The sequence below is a fragment of the Palaemon carinicauda genome, chromosome 17 (assembly GCF_036898095.1).
Source record: "Palaemon carinicauda isolate YSFRI2023 chromosome 17, ASM3689809v2, whole genome shotgun sequence".
Taxonomy (NCBI): domain Eukaryota; kingdom Metazoa; phylum Arthropoda; class Malacostraca; order Decapoda; family Palaemonidae; genus Palaemon; species Palaemon carinicauda.
Window position 1 is genome coordinate 67,643,335 of NC_090741.1, and position 10,191 is coordinate 67,653,525.

At 35.8% G+C, this 10,191-nt stretch overlaps 1 protein-coding gene across 5 annotated transcripts in view; it reads right to left on the minus strand.

Annotated features, from left to right (window-relative positions):
* Window positions 1–9,159, minus strand: part of LOC137656844 (sushi, von Willebrand factor type A, EGF and pentraxin domain-containing protein 1-like) — a 351,606-nt gene extending 342,447 nt beyond the window's left edge. For all 5 annotated transcript variants that reach the window (XM_068391184.1, XM_068391183.1, XM_068391182.1 and 2 more), the window contains exon 1: window positions 8,854–9,159. In XM_068391184.1, the coding sequence (XP_068247285.1) occupies window positions 8,854–8,950 (97 nt within the window). In that variant the 5' untranslated portion in view covers window positions 8,951–9,159. The remainder of the gene's footprint in view (window positions 1–8,853) is intronic.
* Window positions 9,160–10,191: the final 1,032 nt, after the last annotated feature.

The window sequence follows — 10,191 nt, forward strand, 5'->3', positions numbered from 1 at the left end:
ATTTGAGGTGGCCCAAACATTGAAAATATGTCCATTTTTTGGGCTCAGGCCATGTCGTGCTGATGGAAGTTACTTCGTTAGTAGCTTTCTAGGTTATATTTGACTACAGTGATATATCCCAGAGAATTTACCAAAGGTATCCAGAATTCTAACTCCTGGAGTGAATATCCCTTGAAGATTTTTAATAAGGGATATCGCATAAAATCAGAGGACGTATTCTTGACAGATTCAGTATTCTTGACACATTCAGTTCACAGACTGCGGAGAACTGAACCTCTTTCCGGACCCAACGTTTCTCGCCAAGAACGAGCTCCCCACTAAGAGATGGGGTCCCTGGAGAATCTGCCCTCTGAAGGAAGAAGCATCCCTCTGCCCAGTGGAATGCCTAAAGGTCTATCTTCGTCAAACTTCAGACTTTAAGGGAGGTCAGGTTTTCAGGGGAGAAACATCAGGTTCAATGTTATCGTTGAAACAGATAAGGGCGAAAATCACCTATTTTATTCGCAGAGCGGATCCAGACAGTACACCCGCAGGTCATGATCCGAGGAAAGTCGCCTCGTCCCTTAATTTCTTTCAGACTATGTCGTTTGAAAGCCTTCGTGCTTATACTGGATGGATGGAAATTAAACATTTCATGGTGGCAGCAGGTAGTGTTCTAAAACCTACCACCTGACCTCTGCAAAGAACAGTGCACTATTTGGGACTTTATAGTGAAGGGTGTACATGATAGACTCTTAAGGTATATCATGTGAGTAATGTGTCTAGTGTCGACACTATTAGACTGTTCTAACTACACAGGTGACATTCAGCATAATAGACCAACACACGTGCCATGCATATTTATATGCATAGTGTTCCTTTTAACAACAGAATACATAGTGAAATTTTTACATATTTCCCATAGAGGGGCTTGTGTTCCCTTTTTCAGGTGAAACTTTATTTATTTCTGTTATTACCTATTATGCGCCTATGCAGATTCACTCAGCATAAACTGAAATTGTAATTGATTGTTACAACCTTGATTTCTATTTTTACTTTTGTAATAAACAATAGTTGGTAGGAATCTTTGCGTCTCATTATGCCCCAAATATTCTAAACTTTATATATATGTCAGAGCATCTTTTGATCCTATTATTATCTAGGAAAACACCAGGAACTGAGATTATTACTGTTCCGAGCAACCATGTAAGGTCTTATTGTACTAAACTGTCTATCTTACTGAACTAAGGTTTCCTACATGTGTATAAACCTGTCTGTCTCTATCAACATCCAGACTTGGGAGGTTCATCAGTAACCTACACAGATCAATTCCATCTAAGTACAATCTATGCTTTACGTATATGACGACACTAATATACAAACTGTTTGCTAGTCTGTTCCTTGAACTCACAATCCTCGGGTTTTTTCCTAAAGTCTACCCAGACTCTTCCCTGTAGGGGGCAGGAAGCACTGACATCCGATATGATCAGTTGAATGACGTTTTTAACGGTAACGTCAAGTGTCTCTAGGCCCTGAGGGCCAAAAGGAAAACTTTTCTCGAGATGAACGACACTATTGAAAATCCACAGATACATTAATGCTCTGGTAAACTTCCATCAGCACGACATGGCCTGAGCCCAAAAAACGGATTTTGAGCGAAGCGAAAAATCTATTTTTGGGTGAGGTAGCCATGTCGTCCTGATGGACCCGCCCTCCTTTTGACAAAGGATAACAATTCCCTCCCCAATGTACTGTATCTGTTACACCTACAAAGCTTCAAAGAATGGCTAGATGGCACCACGAGGCGGCGGGGTGGCACCTATTTACAGTACAGTATGAGCGTTGCTTTAATAACGGCTCTCCTATATTCTTGCCACTTTTTCCCCTCGAAGCGAAAGCGCTATTAGGGGTGTAGATAGCTATGAGACGTGTCAAGAATACATCCTCTGATTTTATGTGATATCCCTTATTAAAAATCTTCAAGGGATATTTGCTCCAGGAGTTAGGATTCTGGATACCTTTGGTAAATTCTCTGGGATATATCACTGTAGTCAAATATAACCTAGGAAGCTACTAACGAAGGAACTTCCATCAGGACGACATTGCTACCTCACCCAAAAATTGATTTTTAGCAGTTGGAATGCATCATCAGCGGCCATTTTGGAAGTTTAGGGGCAAAATAAGCAATACTTTTTTAAGTGATCTCGATACAACATTATCCACTTATATTTACCTTTCATACAAGACTGCATGTCAATGACATCCACCTGATTTGACAAAATTGGTCGTAATTCTTTTCCGTTTCTTATGACACTGAACACAAAGATTTGAACAGTCCTACAGTATCTCTAGTAATATTTGCATATCTTAATAAAACCTTGACTATTTTATCTCTTCCACCATGTCCCAAAGTAATATGAATATGTTTTCTTGTGTCAAACTCATCATCAATTTCCACAAAATAAATCGGTTCTTGACTTCTATCATTTCGTCTTTTCAACGTCACCACATTAAAGAACATCATAATTTCCAAGGATGTAATACTGCCGATTCAATTTATTTTTTTTTGCAGATGATGCTACTTAGAGTTCCTCTATCAGACTCTAGTATTCAATTTTAAGCAGGAGTAATGAATTTGAATCCGAGTTTTAATTCAACAACTAATTTTCGTCAAAAAGAAAAAAAAATAAAATACTTCCTCAGAACACGCCATACTTTCTGTGTTAGCAATGGTCTTTCACACACGCACAATAATAAACTACCCAGACAACAGCACACAAAGTTTCAAGAGGTAAACTGACCGAATATCCATACCGAGATTCATTTCAGTCAATATGCCAAGAAAATCCATTAGAATTTTAGTCAATTTATAAATTGTCTGCAATTTTTAGCTGATTTGTAAATTGACTGGGTGAAACAGGCAATTCACATATTGCCTGAAAAGTTCAGTCACTTTACAAATTGCCTAGATTTAGATATTGACTGTAACATATATATATATATATATATATATATATATATATATATATATATATATATATATATATTCATTCATATATCTATATATATATATATAATATATATATATTCATTCATATATATATATATATATAATATATATATATATATATATATATATATATATATATATATATATATATATATATATAATATCCTACGCCTATGAACGCAAAGGGCCTCGGTTAGATTTTGCCAGTCGTCTCTATCTTGAGCATTTAAATCATAATTTCTCCATTCATCATCTACATCATGCTTCATAGTCCTCAGCCATGTAGGCCGGGGTCTTCCAACTTATTTATAGTGCTTGCAATACCAAATATACTGAGAATAGTTATTTAAAACCCACCTATGCCCTGTCATTGCGTGTGAGTTGGAGTAAGCCAACTTTACCCTATCATGAGAAAAAAAGTTTCAGGGTTGAGCCTAAAGGAGAGATACAATGATTGTGATTATTCTGCTGCATATTGAACTAGGCCTAATGTTTAGCTCAATGATTATGGAATTAAAGTTTTATAGTACGTGTTAATTGGAAAGATTGCAAAATATCAGTAACATGATAGCATTTTGAAAAATTAAATGTGCAGTGTGCAGTACGTCGGCCTAGTTTTTTTGAATGGATAACTTTTGTTTGGGTATATATACAATATGTGCATGTATTAAGGAAACAATTTCATACAGACCTTTACTACAGAAACTCTACTTTTCACTAATTTACCAAGAAGTGGAAATTTCTCTCTCAATAGTTCCCTAGACTCATCGGTGACTGCAGATTCCAACCGTTATCAAGGCACCAGTAATCTTTCATTTGTTCATCAAGCAAATTGTATTACTTCGGTCTACCGTAGATAAGAAAGGAAATTTACCGATGAGTACAGATATTATTTCCCAAACCATCTTCTTTTTATTAAAAGGTCTCTCAGACATAATAATTTCATTAGTAGTACGCAGTGTTAATAAGCTATGACATGGCTATTCGATTACAATTAATAATGTACCCATAACTTTGAAAATAACTGGACGATGAGTTTGGTTTAGCCAAGTTCAAGACCCCTTGGAACATTTTAGCGGTTAGAACTTGCAGAGAATGTTTTTATGTTGAACTGACTGCCATTAAGTCTCTTTTAATTGTACATATACAATAGATCTGTGTCAATGTTGTTACTGTTCTTAAAAATATTTCATTTTAATTGTTCATTCTTTTGTAGTTTATTTATTTCCTTTCCTCGCTGTGCTATTTTCCCTGTTGAACCCCTTGGACATAATTATAGCATCCTGCTTTTCCAGCGACGTTGTATCTTAGCTAGTAATAATAATCATAACAGAAAGGCTGACGCAAGATGACGGACGCTATTCTATACTAGGAATTTATGAGCTATGATAATAGAATTATTGTTGTTATTCGTTTATTTCTTCGAACACATTCACCATTTCTAAGATCACTGAGATGATTTCATTTATCTATTATTATTATCATCTTTATTATTACTTTCCAAGCTGCAACCTAAGTTGGAAAAGAAGAATGCTATAAGCCCGAGGGCTCCAACAGGGAAAATAGCCCAGTGAGGAAAGGAAATAGGGAAACTACAAGAAAAGTGATTAACAATTGAAATAAAATATTTCAATAAAATTGAGTTTTATTGCTGTTGTGTAAAGCTTTTTCATCTTGAATATATATATGACTTTATTTATCAGTCACACAGCCATTTATGAAATATTCTCTACTTATTTTCATTACAATACTATCATTATCTAGAATATGACTAAAGGACATTCATCGCCATCACAAGGAACAAAGGCCTCAGACATGTCCTTCCACTTGTGTCTTTATCGTCTAACTAATGTATGTCAGTCCACAACCCGCAAACTTTCTTAGTTCGTCAATTCATCGCCTTCTCTTCCTTCCTCTGCTTATTTTGCAATCTCTAGGGATCCATTCTGTTATTCTTAATGTCTATCTATTATCTATCATTCGTACTAGACTATAAACAAGAAAGTAAATTTCACATATTAGCAAGCAAAGATGATAAGAAAAATTAAAGTATTAATTATTATTATCATTATTACTAGCTAAGCTACAACACTAGTTAGAAAAGCAAGATGCTATAAGCTCAAGAGCTCCAACTGGGAAAAATAGCCCAGTGAGGAAAAAATTCAGGAAATAAACGATATAAGAAGTAATGAACACTTAAAACAAAACATTTTAAAAACACTATAACAATATTAAAACAGATAATCCATATAAAAACTATAAAAAACGGCTTCTTTCAAGACTATCTCCTCCCACAGTCTAATGCACAAAGAATCATTAACCGATTTTGAGAAGGATCGTAAGGTAAATTTCCAGACTTTTAGGCATCACTGCCTAAAATCGAGAAGAGCCTCGAGTCAAGTTTTACCGTAATTTATTAACCGGTTTTGGCTTTATGCCAAAGGTCTTCCCTTTCAGCTTTTATTATTATTTTTTTTCCAAACTTTCTTCTTCTCTCTTCTGATGCGTTTGGGTGCATATACTGGCGACAGTGTGTCTCAGGAAATGCATATGTATGCATGCGTGCATACTCATACACACACATTATATATATATATATATATATATATATATATATATATATATATATATGTATATATATATATATATATATATATATATATATATATATATATATATATATATATATACATATATATATAATACATATGCACTGTATATATATATATATATATATATATATATATATATATATATATATATATATATATATATATATATATATATATATATATTATACTGTAGAGAGAGAGAGAGAGAGAGAGAGAGAGAGAGAGAGAGAGAGAGAGAGAGAGAGAGAGAGAGAGAGAGAGAGAGAGAGAGGTGGGGGGAAATCAACATACTAGCGTGCCCAATGGAAATAAATTTCTATAACACACTGAAATCAACCCTGGTAACCTCTCTAGTGGCAAGATTGAGAATGACTTTGCCTTTCATTTGAAGGAATTAAGGTTCGATTCAAATGTAAAGTGGAAATTTATTACTATTCAACACGATATTGAGTTGAATTTCATCCTACATTGACTCATTAGGAGTAATTTGAATTGAATTTTATTAATTGGGTCACCTAGTGAGTCGGGAAGTAGAGTAAAACTCGCTTATACGTAAGACAGTGGTCTCACCAGGTAAATCCTGAAAAGCAAGTTAGTAACTCAAGTTCTAAATGCTTTTGGGAGTAAACATGTGGCCAGCCATCCCAATGGTTGGCCATCTTGCTTGCAGGTTCAAACACGGGCTCTTGCAACACTGCAGCCCGTAGTGGTTGGCCATTATTGTTCGGTCTTAATCATACTGACCACAGTTGGCTGTCAGTATCCATATGTACCAATAATTGTCCATAGTGACCACCAATGTTGTTCACCAACTCTCGGGAGGATAGTGGCAACCATAGGGCTACTGGCGGCTACTCTGATCCACTGCTCATCATTTTCTTCTGCTTACCCTGATTATTACTATTATTATTGCCATTAATAAATAAGCTACAACCCTAATTGGAAAAGCAGAATGCTGTAAGCACAAGGGCTTCAACAGGGAAAATACCTAGTGAGGAAAGGAAATGAATGAACTATTTGAAAAGTAATTGATGATTATAAAATTCATTGGGACCAGTATTAACGTTAAAACATATATGCCATATATAAACTTAGAGCAAAGACTCATGACAGCATGTACAAGTTCAATATAACATCCGCTGTAAGTTTGAACTTCTGAAGTTTTACCGATTCAACTGCCATAGTCTGCACAGCTGGAATTAGAATTTTAGATTATTGTGTGGTATTGAGCTTCAAGATGGAGAAGGGAAGACTTGTTAGGAATAACTGCATACATTGTACTACCTACAGGATGGTACAGTTTGGGACTAGCTGCATACCTATGCTAAGTACGAGATGGTATAGGCTAGGTCTAACTGCATGCTTAGTACTACGTACTGGATGTACAGGCAGGAACTAGCTGCATGCCTAGTACTATGTACAGGATAATACAGTCTGGGACTATATACCTAGTACTACGTATTGGATGGTACAATCTGGAACTATCTGCATACCTAGTACTATGTACGGGATGGTACAGTCAATGTCAATTTAGAATCCACAATTGTTCGCTGGTGACTGCCAATGCTTATTATTGTACTCCTAAGTCCACAGAAGACAGTATTCTTCACTTGTAGCCAACAAATGACCATGGTGGCAACCATCGTCCATCAGCAGTCATTATTTTCCATTTGGTGTCACCACTGTCTACGAATGGCCGCAGATATACATCATTGGCCACCGTTGTCCATTTGTGGTCACCAATATGCAGCAGTGACCAACTTTGTCCAACGGTGGACACCATCGTCCATTAAATGACATTGCCCACGGGTGACTACCTGTCCAACAGTGACCACTATTAATTTTGTGGCCACCACTGTCCACCGAGTGTTTTTAAAACGTCTGATGGTGGCCACCGCGATTCCTTGCTGGTGTTCAACGGTTAAGTCAAACAAACTTTTCCTTAAACTTTGGCCTTAAAATGGGTCTTTTATGTAGTTTCCAGGGATACTTTTAGAAGATTTTTTTGTTTGAGATCACCAGTTGCCATCAGTTGAGAGAGAGAGAGAGAGAGAGAGAGAGAGAGAGAGAGAGAGAGAGAGAGAGAGAGAGAGAGGAGGGGGGGTAAAACTGAGGCAGTAGATAGATATGCAGATAAATAAGACATCCTTTATGAAAGTAAATGATGAAAGAGATTTTAAAGAGGGAAAGATTAACTTTCAGGTGCAAATGAATCAAACTTCAGCATGGCTCGGTTAGACCTATCCACTATTTACGTACGCTATTAAATTGTTTTTCTTTATAAATTCACACCGCGTTATTGACAATATATGCATACATGTATATACACATCTATATTCAATTTTTTTTTTTTAAATAAATACGTTAAAGCTTGAATAATTACCTCTAATATCAGAAATCCATAAATTTCTTACGCATGTACTATGCCCTCTAATACTCTCTACTTTAACTGGTATGTAGTGTCGCACTGATTGCAATTGATTGGATAAGAATAACGAAAGCAACGCTTAGTAAAACTTAGATTATATTTCACGCATCTAAGGCTAAGTAATATATGATTAAAACTTGCGGGTAAAGAAACTTTGGAATGTCTCTACGAATTAGAGATAACGTACTGGTTTTCGTTAATACTAATACAAACTATGGATTTCTTTTGTTAGCAGTAAATTTATTCTATTTAGAAGAAAATGACAGTTTAATGTATTACTGTTATTCTTAAGTAAAATTCCCGGTAAATGATCACAAATATCAACTTTTTGTGATTGCATCCAAAACCTCATGCATAGAAATTTCTTAAATCTAAATATATCAAGTCTAATAAATTACATTTGAAAGTAATTTGGCGTTGCTTAGCGGTCATTACATTAAGAAAAAGAAGAGTATAGAAATAGATAAGTTTTTCTCTCGGTAATAAATTAATAAATGTGCAGATAATTTTGAAATTACTCGATGGTAGCGCAGAATTACCAGATAATTTTACCTTAAAGTTTATCAAATATAATATAATTAACACGTGTCTTACCTGTATCAGTGTTTATAACATAATTAACATATAGGGGATACGAATTCCAACGCTTACAGTTGTGAATTCACAATAAATATATAGATCTTGGCCAATTAGAATTGTTTATAGCTACATAATTAATAGATGGCCATAATCTATATTACTAATTTCTATAACTGTAATTAACAGATGGGTCTTACCTCTACCTTGGCTTAATGTAACTACATGAATATATAGACGAGGCTTACCTATCACACTCCAGCAGACGAAGAAAATACACCCCCAGACAAACGAATGTCTTCGGAAAGGTAGAAGAATATGTAGGTGTCTCATGCTGCCTCCCATAACCAAATTGTTTTCAGAAACTTCTCTCTTGTTTAAAATGGCTAAGGACCTTATCACTGGACCTCTGATAATATATCTATAAGATAGAGTTTCCGTTTATATCCATCGTCTTCGAACACAACAGCAGGGGAAAAAAGTTAGTAAGGGCAGGCAGGCGACCCGATTGAAGCAGGGACGAGCGGGAGGAGAGCGCGGTCTTACCCAGGCGCCGGTTGTTCCTCGACTGAGCGGGAAAGTAGGGCGAAGTGCGAACCCACCAGTGTTGCCAGAATGCCAGGTGGGTTAATGTAAAATTCCCTAAAACTCTTGATAAAAAATCCCCATTTCCAGAAATATATTTTCTTCTAATACAGAAATTACTCGTTATACTTCATGTAATTATAAATAAACTAATTGCAACAATATAAAGGTTTACTCATCTCTGTTTCTTCTTCATAGATACATGTATAGCATATAGTCACCAGTCATCCAAAATCCCCAAACCTAAGGATAAATTCCCAAATGTAGGGATAAGTCTCCAAATCTAGGGGATAAATCCCCATATCTGGCAACCCTGGAACCCACCCTTATCGACGTGAGACTAGAGGCCGCCCCACTCTCAGGTCTATACAGGCGCAAAAGGCACAGGACCTTTTTACTCTAACCGACATCCATACAAAAGCCCTCTTCTACGGACGGACATGGACACATTCACACACTCACACTTACACAGAAGTCTGCTAAAAGAGAAAAAAGAAAACTTTTAAGTCATAAGTTCAGAAGTTTGAAAGTTTCTCTCCTCGAAAAAAGTTAGAAGAGTTTTAGTGAGAGTAATGGAGCTTTCATAACTTCCGATGGTCATTAATTTCACTCTTGTTACCCTCCTCCGAGTGGAAGTTTTTTTTTTTTTTTTTTTAAGTCTTCAACAGTCTCATCTTCATTCAAGAAACACAGAAGTGGGGGGGGGGGGAGGGGGCGTCTCCTTAACTGTGAAAGGAATTAAACGAACAAATCATAAAAGAGGCTTTTTTCAAATGGACCGGCGAGAGACAGTCACGCAGGACGTTTGAACTTTTAAGTGAACCAATTAGAGATAAGACCATTATTATTATTATTATCATTATCATTATTATTATTATTATTATTATTATTATTATTATTATTATTAGCTTAGCTACAACCCTAGTTGGAAAAGCACCATGCTGTAAGCCTAGGGGCTGCATCAAGGAAAAATAGTTCAGTGAGGGAAGGAAATAAGAGAA